This window comes from Alosa pseudoharengus, unplaced genomic scaffold (genome assembly GCF_046254945.1).
Source record: "Alosa pseudoharengus isolate Yale_2024_CS ecotype anadromous, Long Island Sound unplaced genomic scaffold, YU_APseudo_1.1 YU_APseudo_1.1_scf_14, whole genome shotgun sequence".
In the NCBI taxonomy this organism is placed as follows: domain Eukaryota; kingdom Metazoa; phylum Chordata; class Actinopteri; order Clupeiformes; family Clupeidae; genus Alosa; species Alosa pseudoharengus.
Window position 1 is genome coordinate 33,913,923 of NW_027468609.1, and position 13,342 is coordinate 33,927,264.

At 44.6% G+C, this 13,342-nt stretch overlaps 1 protein-coding gene across 4 annotated transcripts in view; it reads left to right on the forward strand.

Annotated features, from left to right (window-relative positions):
- The window catches only part of ulk1b (unc-51 like autophagy activating kinase 1), a 30,685-nt gene that overhangs the window by 11,603 nt on the left and 5,740 nt on the right, over window positions 1-13,342 (forward strand). For 3 of the 4 annotated variants that reach the window (XM_076284756.1, XM_076284759.1, XM_076284758.1), the window contains 19 exons: window positions 1,221-1,394; window positions 2,232-2,305; window positions 2,390-2,491; window positions 3,141-3,199; window positions 3,373-3,455; window positions 3,741-3,791; window positions 3,897-3,985; window positions 4,678-4,849; window positions 5,011-5,071; window positions 5,492-5,581; window positions 6,311-6,445; window positions 6,825-7,018; window positions 7,350-7,427; window positions 8,246-8,487; window positions 10,128-10,294; window positions 10,484-10,602; window positions 12,124-12,246; window positions 12,530-12,714; window positions 13,093-13,295. In XM_076284756.1, coding sequence (XP_076140871.1) covers window positions 1,221-1,394; window positions 2,232-2,305; window positions 2,390-2,491; window positions 3,141-3,199; window positions 3,373-3,455; window positions 3,741-3,791; window positions 3,897-3,985; window positions 4,678-4,849; window positions 5,011-5,071; window positions 5,492-5,581; window positions 6,311-6,445; window positions 6,825-7,018; window positions 7,350-7,427; window positions 8,246-8,487; window positions 10,128-10,294; window positions 10,484-10,602; window positions 12,124-12,246; window positions 12,530-12,714; window positions 13,093-13,295 — 2,401 coding nt within the window. The remainder of the gene's footprint in view (window positions 1-1,220; window positions 1,395-2,231; window positions 2,306-2,389; window positions 2,492-3,140; window positions 3,200-3,372; window positions 3,456-3,740; window positions 3,792-3,896; window positions 3,986-4,677; window positions 4,850-5,010; window positions 5,072-5,491; window positions 5,582-6,310; window positions 6,446-6,824; window positions 7,019-7,349; window positions 7,428-8,245; window positions 8,488-10,127; window positions 10,295-10,483; window positions 10,603-12,123; window positions 12,247-12,529; window positions 12,715-13,092; window positions 13,296-13,342) is intronic. The other variant, XM_076284757.1, reaches the window with a different exon arrangement.

The following is a 13,342-nucleotide window of genomic DNA, read 5'->3' on the forward strand; positions in this document are numbered from 1 at the left end:
GGCTTGGATTTATTTTAGCTGGGGCTGTTAATGTTAGTGTCTCACAAAGTGAAATAAAGGCTTCTGTCTCATTTTGATGACATGACTTAGAAGAAGGAGAATGGAGACTCTGACATTGCCAATGTGTGCTTGGAATGCCTGGTTATTGCACTATGTAACGTTGTTGTTCCGGGTTGGAGCATGACCCTTTTAGTCACTTTTAAGTCAAGTCAAGTCAATTTTATTTATATAGCGCATTTCATACACAGAGGTCATTCAATATGCTTTACATAAACAAAACCAAACAATAATAACAAATAAAAGCATAGAAGGGCAATATAGTCAAAGAATAGTTCAAAAGGTAAAGATCATAATAAAAAGAAAACATAAATCACAAGGTAAAATCATTTAAAAATAAAGAATAATTAGTAAGCAAAAACAAAGGCAAAAGTAGAAAAAAAGTAATAAAAGACAAGGCAAGGTAGAATAATTATCAAGGCAGATTCAGAATTTGTAACTCGGCCCAGTTAGCATCTGAGAACAGTTTGGTCTTAAGTCTAGATTTAAAACTAGCTACAGTTGGGGCCTTTTTTGATGTCATCCGAAAGTTGGTTCCAGAGCTGAGCCGCATAGCAGCTAAAAGTTGCTTTACCATTAGTTCTAACAGTAGGTTCTACTCAGGTGTTTCACCTGGGACCTGAGAGGACGAAAGGTGTGTACTGCTGGAGCATGTCTGATAGGTATTTAGGTATTTATAAACAAGCAATAGTGCTTTAAAGTCAATTCTGTGACTTTTAGACCCCAGTATCATCCCCAGTACGTTGAAAATTGATGAAAATCAGAATTCTTACAGTTTATGAAATAAGCAAGGACATTTTCTGTCAAAAAATTCTAGGCTGCTGTCTCACACCAGATATATAGTAGTGTTGTTTGCTAGTGGTGTGTTTGTTGGCCCAGGCTTATGTCCATTGGCTCCTACCCAGCCAGATCATGGTGAACCAACATTCCAAGATGATTTTTTAGACAAATCAGACTAAACCTAAATTGATTTAAGGAGTGTTCCAAACAAAACATGCATCATTTAAGATTCTGTGTGGTCCAGTTACTTTCCTTTAGAACGCAATGTTGTTTATTTAGTATCATAACCCACTGTGATTTGCATTCATTTGTTTATCAAATCTATCAGTGTTGTGTTTTGTACAAGATGCCGTATGGACTTATGTTGATGTGTGTTGTTACAGCCAAGGGCACCTTGAGTGAGGACACCATTCGAGTGTTCCTGCTGCAGATCGCCAGAGCCATGAGGATCCTGCAAGCCAAAGGCATCATCCACCGTGACCTCAAGCCACAGAACATCCTCTTATCCCACCCCGCAGGCCGCAAGTCCCACTCCAACAACACCTGCATCAAGATAGGTGCGTTTCATAATTCATACAGTGTCAGTGTGTGTGTGTGTGTGTGTTTGTGTGTGGGCCTGTCTGTGTTCCTGGAGTTTGTGTTGGAGCTAGCATATGTTTGGGTTCAGCATCAGGACTCCTTTATCTTCTTCAGTCAGTTTAGCCTGGTTAGATCAGCATATGAGACTTTGTTGCATATGAGATCTCAGAGTTCAGTTCAGAGATGGAAAATATGCCTGAGGACTGAGTGTCTGAACAGACTATGAAATCTCAACTAGCCAATCTCAACTATGTTTTGATTTGCATCATTTTGCATATAAGATTTTCAGACTTTCCTTGGAAACAGACAGTGATATGTGGATCCATTTACAAATGACCCTAACTCGTTCATGTTGTTCAACCACAGCTCCAACTGCTAATATTGCAGTAATTTCCCTTGATACGATGCATGGTGTATAAACTGCCTGTGACAGTGTTTTTATCCAGTTGTATGCAGTGTTTTAACTGACAGTGTTTTATGCTAATTAAAAAAAACAAAACTATGCATCGACTCAACCTGCAGTGATTTTCCATAAAGTGCAGACTTTGTAACTACAGTCAAACTGTAACCCAGGAGTTTTCAACTGATTGTGAACCAGGAACCACCATTCTGACTAATTACGCAACCCCAGGACCACCACTGAATACAAATACTGATTCCCACATTGAAAATACATGAATCCATGGTCAGGGACCACCAGCAATGTCCTCACGGACAACAAGTGGGCCGCTGACCACTGGTAGAAAACCCCTGCCGTAACCAATCAGCCCGTGTATCACTGACCCTCCATGTTCTCCTCGCGTCTCTGTTCTCAGCTGACTTTGGATTCGCCCGACACCTTCAGAACAACATGATGGCCGCCACACTCTGTGGCTCACCCATGTACATGGTGAGGGAACATTTTCCCACTGGCATGCAACAGCTCCATAACCAGGCAGATCTGAGGGTAATCACTAACACGCTCTGCTTCCAGGCCCCTGAAGTCATCATGTCCCAGACCTACGATGCCAAGGCAGACCTGTGGAGCATAGGAACCATTGTTTTCCAGTGCCTTACAGGGAAGGCCCCCTTTCAGGTGAGCACCAACAGTGCACATAGCAAAAAGCCCCGTTGATACAGTCTGTCACTGTATTAGTGAAACCAAAGTGAAGAAGGGAATACTGGAACCTGTTTACTATATCAACTTATCTAAGATTTAGGATGTGAATACTTGATGAAGTATGTGCTGGTAGCCCTGTTATCGTAGCATGTGGTAGCAGAGGTGTGCAAGCCCATGTGAGAGAAAGATACCAATGTACTGCATGCAGTACTTTAACTTTACCTGGTAAAGTTCAGTACAAAGCAGTATAGAAATCATCTACTGGCAATTTATCTTAATCTCATAATTAAATCAATGACGAAAAATCCACCAGCAATGCATCAGGCAGCTTTTTGATGTTGACAGGCAGATTTTTTTCAGAACAACCACAGTGTAATTTCCTATGGTCTTTTCAAAGATGATATCCGCTATGCTGATTTATATAGTATCTTAGAATATCATAAGATGTATACAATATCTCATAATTCATAAAAATTAAGCAGACTTTTACTAGACTTAGTCACAGTACAAAATCCCATGGTCTTATCAAAGATCTTATCCCCTGTACACTAATATGGTGGGATGCATAGGAACCGAAATAAACAGTTGTCTCTGTAACTCTGATCATTGCCTTTCTCACCTACAGGCCAGCAGCCCTCAAGACCTCCGCTTGTTTTATGAGAAGAATAAAAACCTCTCACCCAAGTAGGTGCCCTCCCTGAACTGACCCCTGGGGTTTCTTCTATAACCTCTCACAGTGTTGTTGTAGCTAATACAAATCATTCTGATGCCTTTCTCTTGCTAATACCGGTCTTTCTTCTCTCACTCCTCTCTTCATCCCCCCTTCCTCCTCCTGTATGTGCCTTTATCTTCTCCAGCATTCCCAGAGAAACCTCCAGCCACCTCAGGCAGCTGCTCCTCGGCCTGCTGCAGCGGAACCATAAAGACCGCATGGACTTTGGTCAGTCTGCGTTCACAAACCACCTGTTTGCCCCGTGGACACAAAGCCCCATACTGACCCATTTCCCTGTCAGACCGACCCATTTCTCGTTCCGTCATTTTTATTATTTTATAGCTGGCTCAAGTGACCTGGTACACTGTATCCTGGAATGTGTGCCAGAATCAATTATTTTCTATTATGCTAACACGACATGTAGAGTTAATGATAAGGTCTATTAAATCACAAATGACAACGTTCTTTGATGAAAGAAAAACATGCCTTCAACATTCATTTCTCTTTATTTAGATGAGTTCTTCCGACACCCTTTCCTGGAAGCAAGCTCAACTATGAAGAAGTGTGAGTGTCCATTTTTGTCTATATTTCAAGCAGCTTGTCCCATGCTCTAAAGTCTTTGCTGTAGTCCTGAGGATATTTTAAAGGCTTAATGTCCTGTGTTGACAGCAACCCCAGTGACACTCCAGTGCTTTCCCAACTCTGCCTCAGCCAGCTCCTGCAGTAGTTCATCCACATCACACCTTGCCTCACCACCAGTAAGTTTAGTGTGTGTGTGTGTGTCTGTGTCTGTGTGTGTTTGTGTGTGTCTCTGTGTTTGTGTGTGTCTCTGTGTGTGTCTGTGTGTCTGTGTGTGTGTGTGTGTGTGTGTGTGTGTTTGTGTCTGTGTCTGTGTGTCTGTGTCAGGTGGAGTACATGTTACAGTGTCATTGTTTCAGTTTCATATGGTAACATAATGAAATAGAATGTGTTTGTGTGTGAGGGGTGGGTGCTAGGTAGTCACACTAAGGAGGTTATGTGTGTCTGTGTCCATGCATCAGTATTTGTTTAGTGAAGTTCAATCAGAGTCTGCTGAAGAGGTTAACAGTGAGATAAGCTCTGCACCCTGAACGTCTGTCTCACACACACGTTCACTCACACCCGCATGGTCTAATAAAACAGATATCGGAGTTGCCCATACATATCTGTGTGTTACTCACACAAGAAAAAAATCCGTTTGAAAATCGTGGTTTAAGGTCTACAACGTGGCTTTCCAAATTTCTTAACTGTGACACTGGTTTTTTTCCTGAAATGTCAGGTCATTTCTATTTCTATTTTTTTTTTTCTAAAATGTCAGGTCATTTCTATCTCTCATGCTAATGTTATGTTCTTTGCCCTTCTTAGTTTGACTGCCCTGTGATCAGGACAGGTGTGTATTAAATCGAGTTCTTCGCTCTCTGTGTGTTTGCAGCAGTCCTTGGCAGAGATTCAGCAGCTCCGTGCAAAGCCCCTGCCCTCTCCCACCCAGGAGTCTCCCGGCTCCCTGCTGAAGGACTCGGGAGGAGGCGGCGGTGGCGGCGGCAGCAGCAAGAACTCATCTTGTGACACAGACGACTTTGTCATCGTGCCAGCTCACTTTGCCAGTAAGACCCACCGCAGACTGAGCAAGGACATTGGGACGTTACTGTAGCCATTTGGGGGGAATCGTGGGATTGTTTTCACACTTACTCACCATCTTTTATTCGCTCTTTCTCTATTCGCTCTTTCTCCATCCTCTTTCTCTTTCTCACTCCTTTCTTTTCAGGTGACTTGGCCGGTGAGATCCCCAGCAGTAAAGTGATGCAGGACAGCCTCATGTACAGTGGGTAAGCAGAACAATCAGCCTTACAGCACTCTGTCCTGCTCAAGTTTCCACAATCACCACAGAGCCCATTGCACTGTATGTTTGTGCTAAACTTAACATAGTTGTAGTGTTTGGGCCATGCCATTATTATGGTAAGAGTGTACTGATCAAAGATTCTAGAACAGAGAAGAGCTCTGCTCTAGAATCTCTGTTACTGATGTAGATACAGAAAATGTAACTAGGTCAGAATGAGGTCAGAAAACCACTGGACCACTAAGCTCTCTGTAGTGGTTGTTCGTTGGAGCCATGCTTAATCACTGCATGACCCAGTGTGGCGGCTGGGTGAAACTGTAAACGTGCTGATTAACAGTACTATGATGGTAGCCATGGATTCGTGGCTGTGACCACCCGTACGGTAACCCTAGCAACCATTTGTCTTCAGGAGCTCTCTGCTGGCCTCTGGTGGTGTGGGCAGTCAAAGCAAGACACCGCCCCGGTCCCCCTCCTACAGTGGCTCGCCTGCACCCTCTGGGTAAGTGTGTGTGTGTGTGTGTGTGTAAGAGTGTGTGTAAGAGTGTGTGCGTTTACTGAGGTTCAGGGGGGATCAGTGTAAGTACTGGATAACTGACCTCGTAGTCTTCAAGCTTAAGAAGAAAAGGAGCTGAATCTCAGTTGTTACTCTGTAAAACCATCAGCTGCCAGTTTATAGAAGGAAGGCATTGTCAATAAAACAATAACCTATAAATCAGCCTTTTCTTTCACATCCCCATCATATTGAACTTTCATTTCTGCTTTGTGTTAGGTGAATTTGAACATGTTAGTGGTGCCTTCCTGCGGGTTTAGCCTGAACGCTCTTTGCACTCGTGGTCGTCCAGTGGCAGTGGTTTTTGACACTGATTACAAGAGGATTACAGAGTGAGAGTGGATGAAGAGCAGCGATGTGTTTTTTATCCCCCCCCCCCCCATCACCCACTGTCTGTCACTTACTCACAGGTCTCTCACAGAACCCTCTCTGTCTCTATCCCTCGCTCTTTCTATTCGTTTATCTGTTTTTTCTTTGTCTGCCTTGTCTCGACTCTGTCTTTTTCTGTGTTTATTTGTTTCTTTGTGTTTTATTCTTTGTCTGTAACTCTTCTTGTTCACAATGTTGTGTCGGGTCTCTCTCTGTTTTTTTCCCTCCCCCAAACTCCCTCTCTCACTCTCATTCATCGATTGAATGCTGAATACTCTCTCTTCTTCTCTCTGCCACTCTCTTTCTCAGCAGGCTCAGCGAATGCTTGGCGAGTAACTATGGTAACTATGGCCAGTCGGTGCCCATTCCAGTCCCCACTCAGATTCACAACTACCAGCGCATGGAGCAGAACCTCCAGTCCCCCAGCCAAGACAGTTCCCCCAGGTCTGTGTGAACACTCTCCTCTCTGTCTCTCCTTGTCTTGCCACCTTTCTGTCTTTCTCTCTGTGCTTCACAAATGGGCAAACCACCTGTCCCTCTCCCTCTCTCTCTTTCACTCTCTCTTACTTTTTTGTTTTTTCTGAAGAACATTCTCATGCAAAGCCCTTCTCCTTGATACACCATGCATTTTGTTGTGTCTGAACATCTGCCATTTTTAGTGCTTCCAGTACATGGGAAGAAACTATTGGCACGCACACATAGATTATTCATGTAAACAGCCCTAGTACCATACAGTTCACTTTCCTTGTCTCTCCACACAACTGCTTGAGCATTTGCGATTCTCTTCCTTTAACCCTGTGTGTGTTTGATGCCCGTCTCTCAGGTTGGCACCGCCAGTGCGTCGCTGCAGCAGTGGCAGCTCGCTAGCCTACGGGAGGACCGGTCCGTCTCCGCCCCACTCAGGGGCCTACGGGAGGACCGGTCCGTCTCCACCCCACGCAGGGGCCTACGGCTCGGCCCTTAGCTCCCGGAGACTCTCCGCCGGGGCCCCCAAACCCTTCCAGCTCTCGCCCCAGGGTACGAGCTCTCAGGCCAACATTCCACATCATGAGCCTTGTAACTGGGCACGCCATTATTAGTTAGGGATTATGAAACTTGCTATTGACTGTCTTCTTTTCCTCTAAGAAAAAGAAATAGGAAAGACGGGTATTTTTATTCTCTTTTTTACCCTCTCACAAATCCTCTATGGTCACCCTTTTTCTCTTTTTTTGTCATATATAGTGCAATGAGGCAAATCTAGTCCTCTTAGGAATAGCATCTCTGCTTTGCTGATGTTGCCTTGGTTTCTATTTTGTCTCATTTCTAAAGGGAGGTTTTTTCCCCCCCTTGTATCTCTCTTGTTCTCTAGTGGGCACTATTCCGGAGATGCCCGGGCAGACTGACCGACTGGGCACAGATTTGGGTCAGTTGGGGGCACAGAGCAGCGGTAAGAATCCCTATTATTCTCTCCACGTTGTCACAACCGAAGGAAGTTCAAACACCCTGTATCCTCAGTGGTGAAACAGTAAGGAAGTGAAACAGCCAGTGCCACAAAGCAGTGTCATTTGTAAGGGCACAAAAGTACACAAACACCTTTAAAGTACTTTGAAGTGCACAGAATAAAGTGTGTAAAACAGTTGTATGCAGGACAGGAAAATATTTTCATTTGCATGTATCACAAATGCAAATAGGCTTGATCTTCCGTAAAAAAAAAACAGCTGAAAAACAACAGCGGAGCGGAAAAGCAGCCACCTACCCTCCGGGCTCCGCTCTGTGTGATCCCATTTTTAGCTTTAGAGGTTTAATGTGAAATAACATCACCGAGCCCAATTTGTCAACATAGACGATAGCCTCCAGAAATGCCAGCGGCCGCTGACTGTGCTTTCCTACAGACTGAATAATTGGCTGTAAGCCTGGAAAAAAAAACACACACACACATACACACCTGGCTGCAAGTCTCTTCAGTCTTTGTCTTTTTACTTCACCTTCAGATGTGAGACGGTGTTATTGCCTAAACACTATGTTTGGGTGCAAGGTCTTGTTTTTATGTAAGCTGTTTAGAGACAATGTGAAGCACTTGTCATGAAATATTTTATAGTGTGTGAGGTCAAGTGACCACCAGGATGGCTGGCTTTATGGCAGATAAATCTGTTTCTATAATCAGTTTATGTCCCAGTGGAAACACTGTGTGTAAGTGGTGTAGATGAGGAACACCATTAGCATGGATAAAATAAAACTCCTTTACTTGTCTCCTGGTTCCCCCAGGCTTAGACGGCAGGTTTCAGCCTCAGCACCAACCCAAGGGTCTGGGCACCAGGCTGCACAGCGCCCCCTGTCTCCTGGAGGTGGGGAACGGCGCCCGTCAGAAGATCCGTAAGCAGTACTCGGACCCGGTGGTGGCCCCTCAGGGGGGTATGATGGCCCTGCGGCCCCTTCACTCCTCCCCCCGCCTCAGCGAGCTCATGCAGAGAAGCCCCCTGCCCACCATCCTGGGCTCCCCCTCCCGGGTGAGACTCTCACGCTAGCTGGCTATGTGAAACTGTCATCTTGTGTGTGTGTGTGTGTGTGTGTGTGTGACCGGGAGAATGAAACGGAGAGGGAGACTGTTAGGGGTGGGCGATATATATCGTCTGCGATAATATCGTGATTGTTGTTTTAACGATGTGCAAATTGACATTATCGAGTATTTAAATTACTTATGAGGGAAAAACACTCGAAATCACGCACTGAAGACTCATACATTCCCAGGAGGTGTATGCGGGAGAAGCCCCTGGCTGCAGCAGAGCAAGTGTCACGTGATCACTAGTGGGTCACAACATTGTCACACACAGGCATGCCTAATGTTTATTTTGTGCAGCAAGAGTAGCCTACTTGAGATTTTATGCGGCTACTTCTGTTCAAGTAGCATTGATGAGAGTCACGTTTTTTCCTACACGGTATTATATGGAAAGAAAACATTAGCCTTTGAGTATTTTAATAGTCAGCTGTAAACAAAGAACTATTCTCATGTAACTCTTTTGTAAATGGACTGAAGTTCACTCTAAATATCTACGGTTACCGATTATGCTAACCGTTAGCATCTCTATGGGATTTCTCATATACATTAGCCAAAAGCTAACGCATTAGTTTCTATTCTGTAACTTGGAATGCTAGCCTACATGATTGCTCTTAAACTAAACATCGAAGGAAATAACTGAGATGTACTCTGTTGGTCTGCTTAGTTTTACAGTGAAAGGTTTGAAAGGAACTTCAGCTTCAGACTTTCTTTTGGGAAACTGTTAGGCCTATTCATCTTCTCTAATGTAGCTGGCTAGACCATGTCATTGCCATACACACAAGTGGGGGTAGAATTGGAAATTTGTCAGAGTGACAATGCATTGGTTGATTTGGTTAAAAAGTCACAGGTTAGGTTATTATTGTAATGATGCTATTCCTAAATAATGAGTGACTTTAACAAAAACAAATTTTTAAAGGATATCGACTTATTATCGTTATCGTCAAAATCACAAAAAATATCGAGATATTACTTTTTGTCCATATCGCCCACCCCTAGAGACTGTACATGTTATGTTGAGTGTCTATTGTGTTGAGTGTCTATTGTGTTTCAATGCAAAAGAGACCTGTGCTGTGTGAGTGGGTTGTGTTGGCTTACTCTGTCAATTCGTTGTGTGAGTTCATGGGTTCCATATTATGAGTTGTATTGTGGGAGTAATAGCTCTACCAAAATGTGTCTAGGGTGAAAAGAGAGCTGGCAGGCATGCTCATGTTCTTAAAGTGACACACATATTAAAGCCAGTGTTAGCCTTAAAAATGTGACTATGTGAAATATGTCCAGGCAGCCACAGTGTAATAAAGCTCTTTACTTATCTTTATCGTTATCTTCCTCTGTGGTAAACCCAGGGTGTGCTAGACAGCTCCACAAAGCAAATGCATTTATCAGTAGTTATCTGATATTACATGAATGAATTAGACAAATATGCACCCACACTGAGCATTCCTTGCTCTTTTGTAGGTTTAGGTTCTGGGTTAAACTCTCTCTATTTGAGAAAGCATTCTATGAAAGTCGTTTACCTTAAAATGTGTGTAGCAAAAGTGTCTGTGAACTCAAAGTGAAATGAAATTCATCTGAGCCAAACTCTCTCTCCAGGCCATGCCCCCGTTTGAGTTCCCCAGGCCACCCAGCTCCCCCAACATGGTCACTTTCCTGGCGCAGCAGGGCCTCATCATGGCGTCGCCCAGCAACAGGCAGGCCCAGGGGGACGCGGGACCCAGCAGTCTGCTGGACAGAGCAGAGGAGGGCCGAGGATTCGGGAGGTAATTGCATTTCATGACGTCCATTATTAAAGCCCTGAGAAGACATTCAGAGCATGAGTGCACTGTATGCGGTGAAGGAGGTGTGGTCGGCGACAGGGAAGCAGTAAGGAAATGGGGAAGGAGGCTATTTTTATGAGTGGTCTATTATTCTCAATAAATCATGTCTCTCTATTCCTGTCTTCCCTGTAGGTCGCAGAGCGCTGGTCGCCTGTCGGACATGTTGTTGATGGCGGCGTTTGGAGGACCACTGGGGGACAGAGGGAGCTCGGAAAACCTCAGCACTGACAACAGAGCTATAGACATTACAGGTCAGCCCCCCAAAAGTGTTCTCTCACCTCATCACTCACTCACTCAAACACTTGCTCATTCATCAGTATCAGTTCTGAATTTGTTCAGTACAAATACCAGAGCGATACTGCTTTCCACTGTACATGAAACCACTTCAACCCAAAATGCTGAACAACAACCAGGAGTAATCTAAAAATTGTAATGTAGTCAGAATAGTACAGTTAAAAGTAAAAGCTAGAATGTTCATGGTTAACTTGGCTGAGTAAATGTTCTCAGTATTTTTCATCCAAGGACAAATTTATTAGCTGAGATTCCATATGCCTTAAATGGACATTTTAAGCAAAATCACATTAGGTAGAAGTGAACACCAAGTAGACATGTTAATGCTGCTATTTGTGCACAGCTAGTTGCTGAGCAACATTTAAACATTTACGCACTAAAGACACTCGTATGTTTCAGATGAACTCGTTCACCCCCACATAATTTTGTGCATCACGTGTACAATGAACTGCGTCACTGCAAACAGGCCATGCATCCCAGTTTTAAATGTGCCCTGCTTCAAGGTTCAGGTTCAAAGGCCGTGTCTGTTGTTATCATGTCGCCTGCCAAACACGATTCTCATCAGGAAATTTCCAGCTTGGATTTTGTTACTGCCTGGCCAGTCATGAAAGGGGATTCTTCGGTGTTGAACAGCCTTAGGTCTAAGCTGGAACAGGGTGTGGCTCCCCTCCCCCTGTTCCTCTGTCTGTTGTAGCCAGCGTATAGTTTGTTTGTGCCAGGTAAGGAAGATGTTGACAATGGCGTTAGTGTAAGTTCAAAGTAGTTGAGCGTGTGACCGTTGTCTGTAGGGTGAGTCCATTCTTGAATTTCCCCTTGGGGATCAATAAAGTATCTATCTATCTATCATCTATCTATCTTCTCAGCACTGAGATGCGGTCACTTCCAGGGCACACCTCTCCGTCACAGGGTTGTGCCAACAGTGTCAAACAGTGAGCTGTTTTCTTCGCATATCAACACTTTTTTTTGTAAAACAGTAGCTTGCTTTTATTGGGGGAGTTTGCTTGGAGGGCTCCATCCACAGGAGATTGCATATCTAAATGGGTCAGCAGGTGGGTTCATTGGTGCAGTGATGGCGCAGGTGTTCCTCTTGTTCCCTGTGGAAAAACTGGGACAACAGTTAGGAACAGTTGACGGGAACACAGTGCACCATAGGTGATCGATGTCTCCTGGAGACTGTGCACACAAGTGAAAAAAAAAGGCCTGGTATAAAAAGTTTACTTTTGAGGTGAATTCAACTTTCTTTTTCATAAGTGTTGAACTGAATATGGCCACTGCTCCACTGTCTGCCGTTTCCTTTTATCACAGGTGTGGTGTTTTTTTTTTTCAGTTTAAGTGTATCCGGAACCACAACAGCATTTTCATACCAGACGTAAACATGAAAGGCTGGTTTTGGATGAGCAACCAATGGCACCATCGGTCTGGTGAGCAACACGCCTTGCCCACAGTAATCTCTAACCACAGCTGTGTCTCTGTCTCTTTAGCGCCATCTGCTGGAGGCACTATGGTGGTGGGCTCAGGCAGTCCAGCCAGGGTGGTCTTCACTGTTGGCTCTCCACCAAGTGGCAGCACACCCCCTCAACCCTCTCGGACTAGGAGGTTCTCCGGTAAATACCTCCCTCTGTCATGTGTGCACTTTATTCAGTTTATTCAAAAAGAGTAGTGTGTACCTGAATTAATTATCTTACTAGCATAGAAAAAACATATTTAAGCTTCTCTAACACACAATGCTCTGGCCATTAAATAGCCTTAGTTGCTGAGATGGTCTTAAATTAAACAAACAAACAAACAACCTGAATTAATTAATTGTGTAGAGCAAAACATAAAGCAATGGGGCAAAGGTTCTGATATTGTACCATTCCTGATATTGTGTCCTCTTTGTCTTTGCAGGATCCTCAAGTTCCATCAGTCCGGCTGGGTCCTTCACTAGCCGGTACCATCCAACCGGTATCTGCATGGAAGGTTTTGAGTGCTCATCCAGTCCCCGGTATGGCTTCACAGATCCCATCTCGGCCAATCTGGAGGGAGCAGTCACGTTTGAAGCACCAGAGCTACCAGAGGAGACACTAATGGAGGTAAATAAATACAGATGCTGTCTGGCTCTCAGAGGACACACACAAATCTGATTTGAGTCATATGATCACTCTAGTCAGTCCTGGGAATGTTTTTTTTTTTTTTTCTTTTAGGTTGGAGTTTGTTTCCCTTTCATTCATTGCCAGTTGTTATTCATGGCGCCTTGCTCTGCCGTTTCTCTCTGCGCCTCTACTGTGATTCCGTTTGTACAGCAGTTTTAGTGACAGGATGCTCTTTAACAATACCTTAGTCATCTCTGGACTGTTTGAGTGTTTGAGCGTGCTTGTGGATGTGTGTGAACCCATTTCCATCTCTTCCCCCCCCCCCCCTCTCTCTCTCTCTCTCTCTCTCTCTCTCTCTCCGTTCTTCCCGGTGAGCAGCAGGAGCACACAGACACCTTGCGGCATTTGCGCTTCACACTGGAGTTTGCCCGCTGCATGGTGGAGGTGGCGGGGAGCCGGGGAGGTGACCGGGACCAGGAGCAGGAGCACGGCGGAGAGCCCAGGGACCCCTCCTGCTCCACCCTGCTGCAGCAGCAGAGCATGGTGGCCGACCAGATCAGCTCCCTCAGCCGCGAGTGGAGGTGAGCACCACCTTCCCTCCACACTCAGAACAGTCATATGGACTTGT